This window comes from Rhipicephalus microplus, chromosome 9 (genome assembly GCF_043290135.1).
Source record: "Rhipicephalus microplus isolate Deutch F79 chromosome 9, USDA_Rmic, whole genome shotgun sequence".
In the NCBI taxonomy this organism is placed as follows: domain Eukaryota; kingdom Metazoa; phylum Arthropoda; class Arachnida; order Ixodida; family Ixodidae; genus Rhipicephalus; species Rhipicephalus microplus.
The window spans coordinates 8,913,998-8,934,640 of NC_134708.1; the positions used below are offsets into that span (position 1 = coordinate 8,913,998).

The 20,643-nt window shown below is 48.2% G+C and overlaps 2 protein-coding genes across 5 annotated transcripts in view; one reads left to right on the forward strand and one right to left on the reverse strand.

Moving 5' to 3' along the window:
- Nucleotides 1-20,643, reverse strand: part of LOC119163436 (adenosylhomocysteinase-like 1) — a 281,699-nt gene that overhangs the window by 190,603 nt on the left and 70,453 nt on the right. The window lies entirely within an intron of this gene.
- LOC119163437 (uncharacterized) overlaps nucleotides 1-20,643 on the forward strand; it is a 143,332-nt gene that overhangs the window by 75,700 nt on the left and 46,989 nt on the right. For all 3 annotated transcript variants that reach the window (XM_075873078.1, XM_075873076.1, XM_075873077.1), the window contains exon 2: nucleotides 12,909-13,318. Coding sequence is in view for 2 of the 3 variants with exons in the window: in XM_075873076.1 (XP_075729191.1) it covers nucleotides 13,280-13,318 (39 nt within the window). In the remaining variant the exon portion in view is untranslated. The remainder of the gene's footprint in view (nucleotides 1-12,908; nucleotides 13,319-20,643) is intronic.

Sequence of the window (20,643 nt, forward strand, 5' to 3'; positions counted from 1 at the left end):
TTTTTTTTTTTGAAGAAAACTTCAACGTTAGAAAACTTTAATGCCGCAACGAAGGACCACGGTCTTTGCGATGGAGCCGTACGCGGCAAAAGCCCTCAATTTATATATTTATTTATTTATTTATTTATTTATTTATTTATTTATTTATCTATTCATTTTTAATGACCATGTGGTTTTATCCTTAATGCACAGGAATCGTTTTTTTTTTTTGCATCTTGCACTAACAAGAGCGCTGCCACTGCGGTTGGAATCTGATCCGAAGCATCGTACGCAGAAGCAGATCGGAACTCCCGCAGCGTGCATAGCTGGTATAAAATGAAAACCTGGAAAGGTGAAGGCGCGACGAGTCGCACTTCCCTGGCCTTTCATCTCGTGTTTGCTTGCCTGCTATTACCATCTTGACGAGCACATTCAGGTTGGTATCATAAGAGATGAAATGAATAAATGAATAAAGTAGTGAATAGGTGAATAAGTGAATAGATAGATGAAATAAATAGAGAGAAATGAATGAATGGACACCAGGCAAGACGGCGAGGCAGTGTCGGAGCTCACAATAAGGGCGTCGAAGACTGCGTCTTCCAGCGTAAAGACATCCCGCATTCCCTCCGTCCACGTGCGCTTAGATACGAATGCTGGATACACTTCGCGAAGTTCCGTGCAGCGGAGCGAAAGCTACGGGTCCGCGCTGGACAACCGAAATAGAGCATCGGGAGCTCCACTCCACTCACTATCCGTCCGGCAAATGTTGCCGAATTTTACGCCGGTGGAGAGCGAAACGGAAATGGACATGTAGCAAGCAGTGGAAGAGCTCACTTGTGCGGCTTCGCTGCGAACAAACGAATCGTGTGCTTCCACAAGAGCAGTATACGCTTTCGCCCCGCCGCGGTGGTCTAGTGGCTAAGGTACTCGGCTGCTGACCCGCAGGTCGCGGGTTCGAATCCCGGCTGCAGCGGCTGCATTCCCGATGGAAGCGGAAATGTTGTAGGCCCGTGTGCTCAGATTTGGGTGCACGTTAAAGAACCCCAGGTGGTCTAAATCTCCGGAGCCCCCCACTACGGCGTCTCTCATAATCATATGGTGGTTTTGGGACGTTACACCCCACATATCAATCAATCAGTATACACTTTCGACGATTCATCAAGGGAGAAAACTGACCATCGGCGTCCCGCGGCTTCGACGGAGTGATGCAAATATCATCATACAGCAATGACATCGCCATATGACCGTGTCATGACATCACAAAGCACCGTAATGTCAGACGTCATCGTGATGTCAAATGACGCAACATCACCTGACGACGTTATCAAATGACCTCGACGCTTGCTAAAACACGGGGTCGTAAACGGATGGCGCAGTGCATACCGTGCAGAAAGCTTTCGAATGTAGGCAGGAAACATCATTGTACATCGACTGAGAAGGAAAGCAAGGCTTCGGTGCGGGTCTTGAGCGTGTGCATGACTGTCACGGACGGCTATTTTCGGCGACACCGCGTCACGGCAATTAACGGGCGCCGTACTCCCCGACTGACCGTGAGAAACGGCGGCACATGAAAGGGAACCGATAAGTGCAAAATTGGGGTGCTCTCCTTAGAACGTCGCCGCCGACAGTTAATCCTTTTGTAACCGTGGCGACGTCTGCAAGGTCGTAGAAGGCCGCGGTATACCCCGAACAAGGATTAGACTACAAGACGCGCCGACTGAGAGCTAAGTGGTTGACCGTTCCCACGGAGAAAAGCGTGGGAAACGCTCTGGTGGCCAAGCCGTATGACAACAACCCGACAGGTTGTCACTCTCGCTAGTTGCGGGCCCTCTCCCTATTAAAAAGGGGTGGGGTCAAAATATTTTTGGGGCGGAGTTTCCCCTCAATTAAACGCGCATGATTGGACCCAGGTAGAGGCCTCTTGTCCCCAAGGAAGAGAGCGAGGAGACACGAGGGGGATTTAAGCGCAGGATTTTGCCCTGCTAGGCAGACTAGTCGCTGACCAAGATGGTGTAGAAACTGATCAACAAGCATCTCTTCTAGAAGTTTTTAGTGTGGCTCTGTATCGGCTGGCCACCTAAACTTAGCCGTTCGTCTAGTTGTGACGCGATATTAACGTCGGCAACGTAGACATCGGGACTTCGCCTCGAGTTAGCTCAACCTGCTCGAAGTCACCTGCAAGCACTAGCCTCCCGGAGCCACCAGCGTTGCAACACCGCCGACATCGCAGTCGTGCCAGAACTCTCTTCGACTTCTCGCTTCCGATCGTCGGGGACGCAACGCTGCCGGTCATCACACGTATGCCTCCACCTGTTTATACCTTCGAACTTTCTCCTCCGTCGTTCTATTCTTGTTAGTTTGTGTAGTTTGTCATAGTTCTCTCCCGTAAGCTGATCTATTGTTTCTGTTATATATTTCTTTAGTTGTATCAAGTGTTGATGTATTTTGTTAGTTGTATTGAAGTGTTGTATTAGATTCCGTGTGCTGCAATATTACTAGAGTAAAGTTGTTTTGTTTTCTCACGTCTCTGATCTCTTCACTGTCTCTGCTTGCGTACGGAACGAACCAACCTGCTGTCATTCCCGTCGCCGACTTCGCGCTGGCGACGCTAGAGTGGCAGCTTGTAACAATGACATACTCTGCGAGTCTTCAGTAATCAGCGTAACTGCAGCCGGTTGCCATCCGGGCAGGGCCACCAGCATCGACGGTACTGCACGGATTTCGTGAGCAGCGGCACATGCGCGTTTACGCGGTCTGTACAGCTCGCGCAACGGCGGCCGTTATCGCACCCAGAACGGTCGTAAAGTGCACAGCGGGGCGAGGCATACCACGGGCCGCAGCACCGGTAAACAACACTCGCGGCGACTGCATACGGCGGAGAAATAAAAAGGTAAGGGAAACAGAATCGACGTAAACTGCAAGCCGCGACAGCGAGGCGCCACGGGTCGCGGTAGACCAGCTAGCACCTATGATAAGACTCAATTGATATGTCCTTACAGAACATTGCGATAATAACGCCACACATAAGAAAGCACCATCAATTTACACAAGCTCCTTTGTTCAATCTACCTACAATGGGCTGTAGTCCGCATACCTGAATATTCTCTGAATCTACTGCCGAGTACGCGAACTAAATGCGAAGAAATCAACAGGATGGAAAGGTGGGCTAGTTGGTAATTCATGATGGTTCAGCGAACTGGGAGCGCGGGCGTAAACGCAGACACAAAGCAAAGAGGAGGCACACACGGCACGAGTGCCTCCTCTTTGCTTTGTGTCTGTGTTTACGCCCGCGCTCCCAGTTCGCTGAACCATCATGAAGAAATCAACGTGCACAGGGAGAAACAACTTGGCGTTGGAAGGGGCTGAACCTGCATTCTCCGAAGGTTTAATGTACGGCCCCTGTCTGTTGTGTCTGCGATTCACTCACAAGCTCTGATATTGCAAGTTTGCAAGTTGGGCGTCTTTAAGTTAGCCCTGGAACTACGGATGAATATCCTTTTTTTCTCTTTTACAGTTCTTTCCTTACGACTCGTAGCAAAAGCAATGCGCAGGAGCTGTACCTGACCGGACCCTCTTCGAGCGATCGCTCATGACCGCACATCAACGAGGAGACGCGAAGCACTGCACCTCGCGGCACCCACAGCAAGAGCAGCGATAAAGCGAAAAAGAACACAATACGCACACCGCGCTGCACGACGAACAATTACTTACCTCTGTTCAAACAGAAGACGCTTTCCTCTTCGTGTGTGTGTGTGTGTATGGGGGGGGGGGGTGATATACGGAGCGAATGTAACCCGCGGGAGCTATTTCGGAGGGCGCGGAGAAATTGAGCACGCGGGTCCCCCCCTCCTTTGTTCACACATCGCGCACTTCGAACAAGCCCGCCATTGTCAGTTGAGAGGGTGAGAATAGACAGTGGGCTGCTATAAACACTGCATCAAGGGTGCCGGAAAATACAAAAGCAAGCAAACGCGTCACTGCTCGCGATGGTGCGGTCGTTTAGAAAGACAGACAATGGATTTATTTATTTATTTATTTATTTTTATTCATTTGTTTATTGAAGATACCTCAAAGACCCCACACGCAGAGTTTTACATGAGGCGTGGGAAAAACAAGCAAGCTAGTTAAAATGTACAAATAATGACTCAACAGAATTCTCGAAATGGGCTTGGTTGACGTGAGCGGCGATCTATGAGAAATGATTTGTTTCCGTCGATGGCAGTCTAAAGGAGAAATGGTTGTTAGGTGCGTGGCGGTGCGGACACGGGGACGGTATACGGCTTCATCGTGGCAGGTGCGTCGAGAGATGCGGCGAACTGGATGCACGGGAGAACAGTTACGTAACACATGAATCAAAAAAATATAATAGAGTGAAAGCCTTGCAACATTGCGGCGCATCTGGATAGTATACGCGGGCCTACTTTTTTTCTTCGGGTTCACTAGTGGTGCCGGAATGACCATTGCGCCAGTAATGTACGAATACGCACGAATACGGTGCCCGAAAGTGTGGCACGCAACGCTGCCACCCACATTTTTCAAAGAGAAGGCCCTCAGAAAATGCGACAATTCACAGCGTCGGCGTCAACACGAGTTGTGCAAGAAATAATCACCATGCGATGACGTCAGGGGATCAGTAATGAAGATTAAGTGAATGTGTTGATAGAGAGAGCAGAGTTTTTTTGTTTTTTTTTTTTTGTGAACAACTGGCACCACTGCAGCATATAGCGGGGCCGGTGTAAAATACGCGTCTCCGAAGCGATCCTATATCTGTGTAAGTGGTTCTTAAAAGAGAGAAAAGAAGACGAAAGTGAGCCCCGTAACTGTCTCTCAGGGGGAGGACACCTCAACAGTAGCTCACGAGGGATGGGGGTCAGGAGGGATTACAATGGATGTGGAAAAATAAAAGGTATAGAGATAGAGAGAGGGGCAGGGACAGCCACATACGGAAATAAGGAGAATACAGGAAAGATGGACACGGTCGCAAGAGTCCGAGGACGGGGCACCACTCGGCGAGAGCTCTTGTCGGCGGCGGGAGATGGTGTAGGGCGAGCCAGTCGGCCAGAGTTGCGCTGTCGTCGGAGATCGCGGGGGCACAACCGGTCGACAAGGAAGAAAACTCAAATATTTTATCACAAACATGCACACTTGAGTGAACGTGCGTGGTCGTGGCGTTGCTCGTCTTTCACAAGAGTGTGAGAGAGTATCACGGTGACATCATTAGAACAACTCAGTGACGACGAGCAGCACCACGACCATGCAAGCACCGAAAACGAGCAGTCCTTAGTGTCCCCCCCTCCCCTCCCCCCTCTGGAACGCAGGGACCAGATAGACGGAACAAAACCCAGAGAAGATAAAATGAAGGTACTACGTGTCCCATCTCGGAAGCAAGACGCGAGAAGCGACGGAAGCAAGAGGCCTGGGGATTGCCGAGGAAGAGCAGACGGTCACCACAGGAACACGGAACTGAAATCAGTGCCCAAGTAGAAGGAAAAGTGCAGGCTCGAAGCGACAGGATGAGCTCAGGAGCCGGAAGAGAACGCCGAAGGAGAGATAGAAAAATGAGAGGACGCTGGCAAGGCAAAGGAGCAACCTCAGTTTGTGCATGCGGAATCCAGGGGCGACGGACGGTGTAATGAGTGAAAGAGCGGAACCAGAAGAATAAAATTAGAGGAAGTAAAAAGAGTACAGGCACAAATAACTATAATTACTAGACAATGGACCACGGTAAGACGGATTCTCCACCATGTAACCTGGCAAAGTTGGGTGTCGAATCGCCAAAACTGAGGGCGCGGGACCGATCACCGGCCGTACTTCAAGTCAGGAGAGATGCAAGAACAGCCGTGTACTTCGATTAAGCGCGCGTTAAAAAGAAAGAGAAGCCCGCGCGTTCAAGTGTAATCTGAACCCCTATACTTCCTCACTGCACCAACCCAACCAATGTTCCCATGTTCCGGTTCGTAATTATTATCTCAAAGTTTTGACACGTAAAAATTTAATTTTATTTTATTTTGGTCCCATGCATAAACTGACACTACTTTTTAGCCCCCTTCACGGGATTTATGAAACGCCCTGATAAATAAATTAATCAAATGGAATTTGAAACAGCCGCTACAGATCGTCAAATATAACCTTTCTTCTTTCACTCAAGTAAACACATAACGCGACTTGAAATACGTAAAGTTACAACAAAAGAAAAAAAAGTGGATTAGCATCCACTTTTTTTTTTTGCAAGCGCGAAAAACTAAAGAAAAAAAATCTAAACAGAGACAGGGACTGGAGAATACGCTCGTGTTGCGTTTCTTTAGCTCCTATCGTCTCGTTAGCATTTTGTCTTTTCTATTGTTTCTCGTTTTGGGCATCCACGGAAACAAAACGACACTGCCGGAATCTCACCACGACAGCGGCGCCATTCATTCTACGGAACGGTCAAGGATAAACGGATTAAAGATACGGTGCACCGTCCGGCGATAAGAGGGAAGAACAATGAGCTAAACAAGAGCACAGAAACGCAATAAAGGCCAGAGGTGTGCGGAAACCGGAGAGCGGACTATAGAACGAATAGCTTCCAAAAAGAATATATATATATATATAGCTTTGCGAAGAGGCACTTGAAAACTTGAAAAAGCGAAAGAATATATATATACATATATATATATATATATATATATATATATATATATATATATATATATATATATATATATATATATATATATATATATATATATATATATATATATATATATATATATTCTTTCGCTTTTTCAAGTTTTCAAGTGCCTCTTCGCAAAGCTCACAAGGGCCATCGAGCAAGCGAGACAGCCAGGGTTCTCTCCCCGGAGCGTTTTCTGTGCTTAGCAGTGAGTCCCGTGAGCAGGCCGAAATAAATATGCTTATCATGCACGAGGGCGACGGCACGCAGTGAAACACCGGCTGGTCGGGGGTCGAGAATCTCGCGCGACGGGCCTCGCATACGGCGAGGAAGAAGGAGAGAGGTTTATTTACAGAAAGCCAGAGAGGTCAGCATGAGCGTAAGTATGCTGCTGCTCTGCTCTAACTCTACACACCGGGGGAAAGGACGTGGGAGGAAAGACAGAAACGGATGACGACTGTGAGTTCGAGAAGTGCGCATGGAAGTGTGCCGTGCTACCGTCGGACGTCCACTCCAGTCGCTTGTAGGAAGACTGTCACCGCTCCTGAGACTACACTTGTACTCAAAAGCGTCGGCCGATTTTTTTTTAATTTTTTTAGTAGGGAACGGAGTTCACCAACTTTATCTGGAGTGGGCGCCGGGCAGGCAGACGTGATCGAGTGTCATTTGTGGGGTCTGTATGCCATGGCAAAAAAAAAAATAAATAAGTAAATACATGAGCGGGGAAGAGCGTGGAAGGGCACGGTGTGCCACCCTCTGGCTGCTTTATTGATTTCATTGTAGGCTCCAGTCCATCAACCTACCACTACTTCATCAGTTAATGACCTATTACGATATAATTATGTCGTTCACTTGCATATGCTGGGCAGATACGAATAAGTGCTTCTGGCACTTTATTAAGAAAAAAGAAATAAAGAAGTTAAGTGAAACGTCACAAAGATACTAATGAGGTAAGAAAAATAAAGGAATTGTGCAGGGGTGTAAATAGGCTGCTCAGAAGTGGGTGAGGGAATCGAATAGCGGGATTAGGCTGCGCAGGAGAGCACTTGGCAGGATGACGTCAGCGGACGTGTGGAGCGCGTTTGTTGCAGCACCAACGGGTTGGAAATCGGGAGTGGCGCAGCGCAAATTGACCTCAACTTTTTTTCTTCTCTTTTTATTCTGTTTTTTTTTTTCTTTTTCATGACACCACCATTTTCTCTCACTGGAAAGAAAACTAGAACGGACAAGCGCTCGAACAAAACCCAAAAGCGCCGTTGAGAACAGCGCGGGATACGTGAACAGAGAGACAAATTATGTAGCATGTCAATCAGCAGTCTTCAGCTTTCCGCTTTGTTTAAACAAAATACAAACAAAAAAGCTGCGTGAGACAGGCTTTCCGCTCCTCCGTTGAAGCTTCGGAACCACGGATACCAAGAAAATATTTGCAAAATAAATGCAATATGCCACCATTTAGAAGCCACGCCGGACCATGATTGGATATTATTAAACATCAACATCTAGAACACACTGGCAGAGCCCTAACAGACAGGGAGGCATAGCACTCTCTGGTTTTTTTATTTATTTATCACATACACACACCCACACACGAACATACAAGAAAGGTATTTAACCGCCGCATCCCACCTCCCCCCGCGAAAAAAAGTATTTTTGGTTGCACCCCTGCTAGAACACACAATGTATGCAGTAGGCTGCCAAATGTTTATACTATTTATACAGAGACCCCAATTTCAGTAACTATATACACGTATACAAAGCGCACCTATCAGGCGCATTCTGATGTATTGACGAGAACGTTGCGGTGATGACTGCGGGGAAAGCCACGCAACTAGTTAATTTAAACCTTAGTTTTTCATGTAGAACCAGAACGAAAGAAAAAAGAAGGGAACAGTTACAAACAATAAACCGCCATCATCCTTTTTTTCGCTTCTTCCTCAAGCGGACGCCGTATTCGCGTTTATTAATCGGGGAAAATGCCTGTTATTCAAGAGCGCGGTGAAGCCTCTCAAAAGAGAGAGGGTGGGGATCGACAGAGACGAAGTGCTGTCGGAATAAGCGCATTCGGGACGTTTAATTAAACGCATTCCTCCCCAGAGGGATCAGCGTTCGCCGCCGTATTCCACATTGAATGGGAATTATGGGTACTACATGAATTTGCCTTGTCTTCGTGCTTTACGTTCCTTCTGGCTTCACGTGGCTTGAAGCTGCTTTGTCACGAAACAACAAACAACTAACAGTTTATCAGTTAGGCTTCTCCACCTTAATGTTTTCTGGCTTATCAATTCAACTCGGGTCACGAAGTTCAGAACGGTTTGTTATTTCATTAGAAAGAAAACCGAAACACTGTAATAAACGAAGCCACAACTGCGTTTGAAGCCAGCAAGCACGAAGACTAGGCAAATCCAAGTACATCGTCCCCCATGGCCCCTGAACAATCGCAGCGCTGGAGTCCCCTCTAGTTAACTTTAGAAAACTCTATGGATTGTAATTAAGGCGGAAACCTTGGATACCTAATCTAGCGCGAATAGTGACCGTCGGCATAGCTGGCGCCAACACGAGTGACGCAAAATGTCGTATGATGACGTCACACTACGAAGCCACAGGTCACCAGAATTTGTGATAACATATGTAACCTGGTGTCACGGCATGACGTCATTCTCACCCTCGCTTATTATTATTATTATTATTATTATTAGTAGTAGTAGTAGTAGTAGTAGTAGTAGTAGTAGTAGTAGTAGTAGTAGTAGTAGTAGTAGTAGTAGTGGTAGTAGCAGTAGTAGCAGTAGTAGCAGTAACAGAAAACGTTATTGTATACGCTTGGTCCAGCATTTCGAGAAGTGAATAGTTTATTCTAGGAACCATGGCTTGAACAGGGCGAGCCGATCTCGGAGGCAATGTGAAACCCTGTCAGGTGCAAAACGCCTTTGGAGTGTGGCGGTGGAGGATCGACGCAATGACGACAAGGGAAAAGATAAATGGTTCTCGCCTTGGCATCGTTTTAGGCAAATGTATACAGGACCACGCGACTTTCATGTTGGTTTCCTATCAATAACTATACTTTAGAAAATGCTACCCCAGGGAGTGTTAATCATCCGCTTGGTAACCACACCACCATCTTTTGCCAGCCTCGACCGACGAACACGTTGCATGCAGCGACGACAAGGCGCGTTTCGCAAGCAGCGTCGTGAACGAGGTGCATCCGTCACTGTAGTTGGCTTCGTGAAGCAATCCAGAGTTTTGAATGATGCATTCGCATTAGCGACAAGCCCGCTAACCACCATGGGCCTCCATATCGCCCGATGGCCGGAGGGTAGTCGCCGTCCAAGAGTCCTCTCAGACGGCGATATGGCACCGTTACGACGCCGCGATGCTATAAAGCGGGTTGTACGCGGTGGCGCGGTTGTTTACGGCTCACCGCTGCTGCGCGGGACGAATGGGCCACGGCACGGCCATCAATCTCGGCTTGTCCTGCGGCGCTGCAACGGACAGAAGTGACCCCTCGCCCTCATGACCGCCAGCAAGGGCGATACGGCAATCGCTTCGACATATACAGCACTGTACCATCGCTGAGAGACGGGGGAAAAAAGGTGGGGGGGGGGGGGGTTACACAATTCTCAATCATTGCCCTGAGGCTGAATGTGGATAACGTTGACGTTCAACTTTTCTTCGTTCCCGCGTATCGTTTTTTCGACTGGAATTTCTTACGGCCTGATCTTCTTAGCCTAAACTTCGTCCGTTTGTTTCTTTGATACATTCTCATGGGTGTCGGCCGGATTTCGCCTTGCGGGGTGCGTTCGGTACCTGGCTTTCTGTGCCACACTTCACTTCCCCTTCAGGTGATTGGGGTATGGAGGGAACCCTCTTTTCCGTGTGCCCACGCTGACGCGTTTAGCCCTCACTGTGTTTTCCTTCACTTTGCGTACCGCTAAAAGTTGAGAACATCATACAAAACTCAGGGTCGCCAAGGGGAGGCAGTTTCTTTGAACCTTCCCCACACTTTCCGTGACGTCACTGTTTGTTGGTGTCCTTAGGTTGCATATATGATAAAGGTGAACGAGCCATTGATCAGTTCACCCTTCCGTGGTGCCAACGGGGTCATCCAACACGATATCTGCGAGGGGGTCCGTGACAACTCCTTTTTCAACAAGACTGATCGGCCTACGTGTTTTTTCGCGCTCCAAAACGCGACGCTAACGGACGCGACATCTCTCTGCGGCACGAGCGTGCACGCCAGTGGTCGTTCGGTGACAAGGGCATGCAGGAATCGAGCAAATGCAATAACGAGCAGATTTTTTTTTTTTTTTTTTTTGCGGGAGAACAAAATCGGATCTGATCGGCCACCCAAACGACTCGAACGTCGCGCACGTGAGCTTGACGAACGAAGAACGAAGCGACGGATGGGCGGCGACTGAAGGGGCGGGGGGTCTATAATCCATTAGACAAACGCTTGTCACGAAGAATCGGCGAGCCACGAAACGAAGACCGGGAAAGTAAGAATAAAGTGACACTGCGATAAAAGAAGTAAACAAATAGAAGACAAGGCAAATCCCGTCCAGGCGTACTTGAGGTCCAGCGGGAAGCTTCACATATGCGAGCGAGCAGGGCCTTGAAAAGGCTGCATGCTGACCAACGCGCTCAGGGAAGCGCAGGGTGATATGCATCGGCTGACCGCAAGGCGCGACAGTGCGCGTATAAATGTGAACGCCGGGTCCATGCATGTGGGCACGGAGAGAACGAGAGAGAAAAAAGCACGTTCTGTTGTGCATTCGCCTAAGACAACTCGAAAGCGAAAGACCTCTTTTTATTGATTAGATTACGTTGATTCTTCTCTTAGGCATCCATGGTTGGCCCAACTCTGAGCAAGCGACGATGTCATGCGTCAACGCCATGACAAGGGCAAACGTTTTGGTGACCTCTGACGCCGTGATGAGGTCGTAAGGTGACGTCGTTACCTAATGATACTTTGCATACCTCGTGTTGACGTCGGCACGATAATTATTCGCGTATCAATGCGAGCAGGCTGTGTTGATCCCCGAATAATGAAGGCCACGAGTATGAAAACAAGTTATCCACGCAAGATGGAGAAGATAAAGGTCATCCCGTGTAAGTAAACAAGTGAGACCTTAAGGCCAAGCCGATGAAGGATATACCCAGACGGAATTGTTTGAGTCATACAGAGAGCCCTGAAGACAGTGTTCCTATATAGCATGACGTTGGTAGACTCCAGTTGGACGCATCGGGCATCAGCGAAGTTTCGTGACTGCAAGACAACGCGAAAAATGTAGACACGGCTAGGAAGAACAGACAGACCCTTGGGTATGTTTTATAGTCAAGAAACTATAACAAAAGGCCAAACCCGCTTACAGTGAAGTTTGGCGCAAACGCGGGCACCGCCCCTCCGGTACTGCACGAAGGGGCCGACCGCGACTTCCTCGAGAGTGCGCCACGAAACGGAATCCCGGCAGTGCCCTCGCAAGCTCGGACAGAATCGAGGCTGAAGCCCCAATATGCCCACATCCCATTACCGAGACAATGTAGTGGGAGATAGAAAGAGCTTATTGGATCTGGGGAATAGAACGAGGAATTTACAAGCTTGTTACAGGCACGAACGTCGGGAGCAGTGGGGTGAAAGCTATAGATCGTCAGAGGGAAACTAGAAAAGACTTCAGGACTCTCTTACCGAAAATTGGATGCAAACGACGAAATTGGTAAAGGAGATTACACTGGAGCAAGAAAAATTGACAATGTCCCTCGTGGAGTATTCTGGAAAAAATGTTTACCGCCTGATGTCTATTACCGTGATTCATAGATATATAAGCCCATGTTTTTTTTTTATTTATTTTCCCCGGCTCCTCCACACCACAGGTCAAGGCGCATCCACATCGCAGGTCAGGGGGGGAGGGGGGTGCAGAAAACGACCCCGTTCTCTCCTGTGATGGGTAGTGATGGTGAGTGGGAGATATAGGCGCATACAGGGCTGCATTGCCGACTCCATGTCACTTCGCGAACGAACGAAACAAACATAGAAACGAAAAGAAATGTCAGGAAAGTGTCACTAAATCTGCAACCCAAACGAACACCACCTTCATGACTGTCAACCTGGTTCGTAGTCTGAGTGTGTTTTCGTTGGGCGGATGAAGGGGGTTGGGGTTACAGGTGGCATTGGAGGTTGAATCCCATTTATTTGTTTCCGCACGTGTGCGTGTGCATATATACAAATACAAACTTAAAATTGCGAAATTGGGTAACCCGACCCCTTCCCTTCCTTCTTTTACAGGCCACACCAACACCGTGAACACCTGTCCAACTGCACTGAACAGTCGGTCGAACCAACTACTGGATGGGTTAGAATCTGAACGCCGCGCGGCGCCACCGGCCCCCAAAATCGGCGGAAGAAGAGCGAGGATAGGGTGGAACGCAGCCAGCTGGCGGCCGGAGGAGGAACATCAGCAACAGCAGCGCCACACGTCGACCGAAAGACGACGCAGGGTGGCAAACCACGCGCGCGCGCCGCACCGGAGGAGCACGACCGAGGTTTCTCCTACACGGACGGACGGCGGGCCACTACGAGCGAGGGAAGGCTATGCCAGTGACGTGCAGCAGCGTGGACCGCGGCCGCCGACTGAACGCGACGACGTCCCAGCACAGATGGCGAGAGCGGAGCACCGCCGACATCGCGGGATTCCGGTAAGCCGAGCAGGGGCCAGAGATGGCTCCGTTACGATATCCGATATCTCACCTCATAGTCCGCTTCTACCTCGTACGCCTTCCTCTACTGTTTGAAAGCAGCAAACCCTCAACCCTGTATGGTCACGGGAATGAGATTTGAAAACTCCAGACGAGAGGAAGAATTATAGAAAATAAAGGCTACTAATATTTACGACTGCGATGTCAGGCCAGTGTCGACTTTTCTATATGAAATGGTGAGCCGTCGGAGCTTTTCGATAAAGCCAATTTCTAAGAGCTGATTGAATACTGACCTAAAAGCCTGTCGATGTATTGAATGATCGGGCATTCTACCAATAGTCTGCGGCGTAACTTGAACAAATCGCGATAAATCATGGTCATTTATTTGTCCCTGAAAAAAAAAACTGCCTCTCACCATGGTAATTTAATATTATACCTTTTTATATACTTCCGTATCTAGATCTTAATTTGAAATGTACTTCGCATCACATCGGCTAGCAATATGAACCAAGAGCGCGGAGAGAGAGAGAGAGAGAGAGATAAAGATACAAGGAAAGGCAGGGAGGTTAACCAGACGCACATCCGGTTTGCTACCCTGCACTGGGGATTGAGGGGATAAAGGGGAGAAAAGAGGTTGCAGAAAGATGAGAAGGTAAACACAATCACGAGCACACTCGGGGAGGACACACAGTCTACAGGCGGTCGCTCAGGTTTGTTGACTTTAAGTAATGTAGCAGTGCTGTAGTCGCTTTCTGCGCAACTGAGGCAGATGCCCAAGGTCCTAGTATCTTCTCCACACAAAATGGTCCGGGGTCAAGCCGATTCTCCCTCTTGGTTCTGCGCAATTGAAGATAATTAGGAGGGTGATTGCAAGTTCGTGCCTTGAACTAGCTCTTACCAACTTATTATTATTATTATTATTATTATTATTATTATTATTATTATTATTATTATTATTATTATTATTATTATTATTATTATTATTATTATTATTATTATTATTATTTACTGTGACCTGAGCAAGGCTTTTGACGTAGTCAGCCACTCACTGCTTTTGGTTAAACTTGCAAACTATGAGCCGTATGTTGTTAATCTCCTCCTCAGCTATCCGCTAAATAGATCATGTTATGTTGCCGTAAATAACCAAACGTCTTCCTTGTACAGTGACTATAGTGGAGTCCCTCAAGAGTCGGTATTAGGTCCACTCTTATGTTTATATTTACGTCAACGCTCTTTCTTCTCAACTTCGTTATTCTTCTTTATCTTGTATGCTGATGACATCAAGGTATTTAAGGAAATTCATTCAGTTAACGACTGTCACTTTCGGCAGTCAGATTTGTGCTCTTTCTTCGACTCAGTTTGATAACAATAACCTTTGTCTGAATACCTCAAAACCAAATACATCCGTACGTTTCACAAAGCATCCATCGTGTCATAGCCATACCCTGTCAACACCACGTCCTTATGTAAGGTTTATGGATTCAGTGATCTTGGTGTTCTTTCGGCAGCATGCTGAATTCTTCTGCTCATACTAAACGTGCTGCCACGCTTGGCCTTCGTTCTCTCGACTGCGTTTGTAGACTCCCTCGAGAATTCAGTCCTCCTACAGCATTCCAGAAATTGTTCCAGAATTGTAAACTGTAACTGTAATTCCAGAAAATTTTCAAATAAGCAACCTAATTAGCACGACTGGAAAATTCTACAAGCGCCTTGGCGAAAAGAAGCCCGAATCCGCTTATTATAAGCGGAACTGGCAACCCCGCCCAGAAGGCACCGCGGGAAGCCAGGCATCAGTGAGCGGCGCGTCATTGAGGCCTTGCGGGATAAACAGCGACCGAGCCTTCACTGAACTTTTTTTTCTTCGTGCTACTCTGGCGTGACTAATTCGCTTCTGTCTTCTATTCACCTGTCAGCGTAACTGTACGCGTTTTAGATACCGACATCCGGCAAAGCAGAAGTTCGCGATCGACGCGACTAACGTTGGAAAGCACCGTTACAAAGGCTAAGTAAAACGGACAAGCTAGCGAAACAATACTGGCACTCTTTTATTCTATGATACTAAGGAGACGCTGGCGCTTTTGTGTCGCACCGGCTACTCCTTTTAACGGTCGACAGGATGTGCGAAAAGCACGTCAGCGAAAACAAAAATTGTCGCAAAGAGCAGCTAGGCAGAGTTATTAAATGTTTATGCAAATAATACGAACAATAGCACGACATACACTCGCATCACCAGTAAACAGGGCGTGGCACTCTCGATTAATATTTCGCCTTCATCGAATTGCGGGCGTCGCGGTCAAGGTCGGACCCGCGGTCATCAACCGAACACCATAACCACTACTCCACGGCGGCGGATTAAGTGTTTATATAATGTCGCGGGACAAAGAGACACCCTTTCTGCTAGCTGTATTGGTTTGTTTGTTTTAACCCGGATGCATTTCTTAGTCGGGCTATGTCAGGCGTCCGTCGGGTTCCGTCCACCACCCTCTCCCATAGCAACAGCAGTGGGGGCGAGCGTGCTTATCCTCGCCCCTAGCAACCGGAGCATGTGGTGAGAGAGTGTGTAGGAGAGAGCAATGCAAGTGCTTCGCCGCTCCTTCTCTCGCCGTTCACACACTCTCCTACCGCACCTCACTATCGAACGTTCGCTGGCTGGGCGCCTCTCAAGGACATCCGGAAATGTGTGCACGAGACGCCGCTGTGAAACGCCGAACCGAAAACGCTGTTTGCTTTGTTCACTTCGTAGTATTCTTTAACAGTACACGCTCGCTACTAGAGCTGAAAACGCATACCGCGTTTCTCGCGACATATAAGAGAGTTTTAGTACTGCGTACGTGGCGGCGTTGCGTACGTAAGGACGCCACGTTCTGCGTAGTGCGCATGCGCAGACCGCAACGCGCACGTATCGCGTTACGTACGCAGCCGCTACGTACGCACGCATGAGATGCGTGCGTGCGTACGTATGAAATGATCGCGCCGCTCTCGAACAAGTTCGCGATAGCGCGAGACTTCGTTTTGCAAAATGGCGGCATCGAAGGCAAGCACCGACCGGCTCTGTGCCTTGAAATGTGGCCACAATCTGGCTATAACACTTGGATTGGCTCACATTGGCTGTCAACAACACGTGCTTCTATTTTGATCTACCAGATGGCGCAACACGCTTCACACTCGTTACGTACGCGGGTACTACGGCGTACTAAAAGCCGATTAGTGGCAAACGACGCCACGTAACGCAAGGCGCTTGCGTGATGCGCACGTAGCACCATTCCGCAGTACTAAAACTCTCTATAAACGCCACGAGCGACGAACGGCACTATATTGGCTCCACGGTGTAAAAAAAAAAAGGAAACATTCTTCTAACGCTGGGTTCTCACGTGCGAAACGCCGTTATGAACGCTACGCAATGCATTCGCATTTCCTCACGATTCCCTTCGAGGAAAGTGGGGCATTTTTTTTTTCTAAATGTAACAGATATATATACAAACAACGTGTGAGCCAGATCACCCGAGGCGGCCCTTGCGTAAGCGTTTTCATATCGCTTCCTGTTTCGCGCTCGCTTCCTTCTCACCCGCATCGCTGCCCTGAGGGCCTACCAATAACGTACGCTAGAGGGAACGCTACATTCGAGACTCGGCAATGAAATAAGCGAATGCCAGGCTATGGAAACGTGTGTTTCCGGATATTCAGGCTCTCACTCTCTCGTCTTCTTGCGTAACACCACACGTGCAAGGCGTTTACGTACAGTTTAGAAAAATTGCCCCACTTTTTTCCTGGGGGGGGGGGGGGGGAGGTGATGCTCGAGAAGCGCCTATAATGTGTCGGTATATGATAGCCACAAATCAAAGATAGGAAGAAAGAAAGAGAATGAGATAAAGAATAAAAGAGAAAGAAATATAGAAAGAGAACGAGAAAAAAAGGCAGTAAAGAGAGAAAAAAAAGGGAAGATTGCATGTACATTTAATCTCTCTAAGCCCGTCTCTGAATTCATTTAACGTTCAAACAAATATCATCACCCACTCAGCAGATTTCAAATGTATTTTCGCTTTAGCTCCCGACACTTCTGTTTACACCAGCGGCTCAAGAGCGCGTTAACTCTTTTAGGGAGAAAAATGTGGGACACGCGACTCTCCAAAGAGGGAGTAAACGCAGCTCTTGAAAGAGTTACGTATACTATAGTTACCTGTACGGCAAAAAAAAAAAAAAGTTTTCTTTTTCTATTGGGCGAATCAGTAAACCATCGCCATAAACAGTAAAAAATTAAAAAGCACGACCCTCACAGCGAACTGCATTATTTCTGAAGCGCCTCTCCCACAAACACCTCATAAACTTAAGAATGTCTGCCTATGTATGAGGAGGAGGGGGGCGCAATTGAGAGCCGTGCTCGGGAACTTTTTTTCCAGGGGGTGGGGGACGGGGGGGGGGAAGGTTTAGTAGAACGTCTTTCACAAATCGGAGTTAATGTTTTAGTGAAATCCAAAAGGTTAAGGCATAAAAAAAATTTCAGAGGAAGAGTAAGAACCCCCCATCACCCCCCACCCCCGTTTAGTCACGGTCCTGACGTCATAGGCAAGAAACGCGCGCTTAATACGATTACCGCTTGTTGCGTACTATGCGCATATATCCGCCGAGCAAGAACTTTTGCTGCTGGGGACTGGCGAAGAATTACTATTATTCGTTTTTCTGCAAGTTTACATGAAAAGTCGCGAGTATAATGCGTAGTATGAAGGTTGTAGGTTCGTATCCCAACGCCGGAAAAGGTGATTTTCGGTCCACTTTGTTTAATTTCAATTTACACCATTATTTCAACGCTATATACAGTTAAACGCAACAATGAATGCTCCCTATTCTTTGAATGCCAAACTGTATGTTGGATTAATTTGTTCGCGTTGAACAAAAAGACACGAGGCATTGCACACTTCCTCAAGGACTGACGCCCATTTGCTTTAATTATTTTGAACACATCACTTTTCATTCTTTCTGTTTCTTTTTCATTAATATGCACGATAACGCGCCGCCATTCATCTAATGACAAAAAAAAAACTCCCAAGCATTTCCCCGAGGGTGAACATGGTTAAGTGCGAATACACGGGGTGATGCTATGAGGGGTATTTATTAATTCGCACTATTATATTTATTAATCACACTATGGTGCCTCTATGGTGTAAGGGTTCCTGGGAATCGCAATTTGACCACACGGGGGAGTTTACGTTAACTCACTGGCGAATGCCAACGGATTTTAACTTTACTCCCCCTCACGACCCGCTCTCGACGGGAGACTGAGAGAGAAGGCGGGCGCGCGAGAGAGGGGGGTGCGCGCGCAGCTGCAGCGAGTGAGGAGAGCGGAGGAGCGAGCGAAGGGGGAAGGGGTATAAGGCGCGTTACTGACACCGATATCAGCGTCGCGTCCGTGGCTTATTCGGTAGGTGGTGGTGGTGGTGAAAACATTTAATAACCATTAAATGGTTACAGAGAGGTGATTGGGTTGGGGCCTTATTGGCCTCCTACCCTCACAGCACTAGGTGGAACCCCTATTCCGGGGCTCCATTGGCAAGTAACGCCGCCCGCGCCCGTTGAACCAGAGCCTCTTGAGCCTTCAGGTCTTGACAGCCGAGCAGGGCCGCCTCCCAGTCCTCTCTCGTGGGATTGGGGTTGGGGGGGATAGATGGATTAGACTGGCACGCCCAGACAATGTGAAAGGTGTCAGCCACCTCACCACAGAACTGGCACGTACCATTTAAGGATGAATTGAAATGTTTTAGCACCGCCGGGCACAGTACGGTATTGGTAAACAGTTTTAAAAGGAGGCGCTCGTCAGCGCGATGCAGTCCCTTACAAGGGTCTGGATAGCGCCGGTGCTCCTCCTTGTAGTAATTGGTAATATCTTTGAATGAAAGGGCCGAATTGTCTGATTGCGAGTAGGCTTCCAAAGACAGGGAGATAGCCCGGGAAGAGAGTGCGCGGGCGGCCTGATCGGCCTGTTCGTTACCCCTGAGTCCTTGGTGACCGGGTGCCCAAACCAGATTTCGCGGAGTTGGATTAACGTATCGGCAGCTAGGTTCCAGTATGCGCCGAGCAAGCGGTGAAGCCCACCCTAGCTGATAGTTCCCACAGGCCCCTCGTGAGTCGGTGATGATATGTTTAGAAGAGGGATAGGTGAGAGCCAGAGCGATGGCAATCTCCTCCGCGTGTGTTGCGCTTATTCGGTAGAGCGTCGCGCTGCGGCCCGCCAAGTCCTCTTTCTTTTAAAGATAGAGAGAAGACTGCGGACGCCGCCGACGGCGGTGGATGGTTTGGGGTCGCTTATAAAGTGTATTCACACTTAAAAGTACAGGAATGTAGTTTCAAATGCGAACCATTTCTTAGCGTACTGCAAACACTTTTGGCGTCTGTCTGCGTGCTTACCTGTCTATCTATGTATATCTATTGAGCCGCTTATGTCTGGGTGCCCCCCTACCCTTCGCTTGCAATGAACCAAAATTAGCATGGGAGGGTGGGTAAGATAGTTTGACGAATATGACGCACTGGTCGAGATTAATTGATCGATATGTGGGGTTTAACGTCCCAAAACCATATGGTTATGAGAGACGCCGTAAGGGAGGGCTCCGGAAATTTTGCCCACCTGGGGTTCTTTAAGGTGCACCCAAATCTGAGCACACTGGCCTACAACATTTCCGCCTCCATCGAGAATGCAGCCGCCGCAGCCGGGATTCGATCCCGCGACCGGCGGGTCAGCAGCCGAGTACCTTAGCCACTAGACCACCACGGCGGGGAGGTTTCCACCAAAGAGGAACAACGAGCAATGGACCCGTTTCCTCTAATCGGAAGGTGTCGAAGGGACAAACATTCATCACAGACTATTCTCGCAATACGAGAAAAGAGCGCTATGATATAAAACTGCGTATTTAAGGATCGAGAATTCGCAATTAGCCGCAAACGCCGAGGTTTGTTGTCGAAGAAAGCTTCGTTGCAGTATGACAATGCGTGGCCACAGACGGCCCATCCCACTATTGAAACCATCACCAAGATAAAAGCAAATGTGTTCCATCGACACTGCAACTGCAACTGCAAGGACCCAACTCCATGCAAAGACTCAACTGCAAGGACCCATCTCCATGTGACTTTTGTGCGTTTAGGCCAAGGATGCCGCACGTGGTCTAGGCGAAAGTGACTTAACTACGAAGCGGAAACCTTACATTCGAAAAGAATTCGTAAGCTCGCCGACCGTTGGACCGAGTGCATTGATAAGGAGTGAGATAATTTGCACATCATGCTTATAAAACTTTAGCTTCACGTTAAAAAAAATACTGTAGAATGAAAAGTGTAGATAA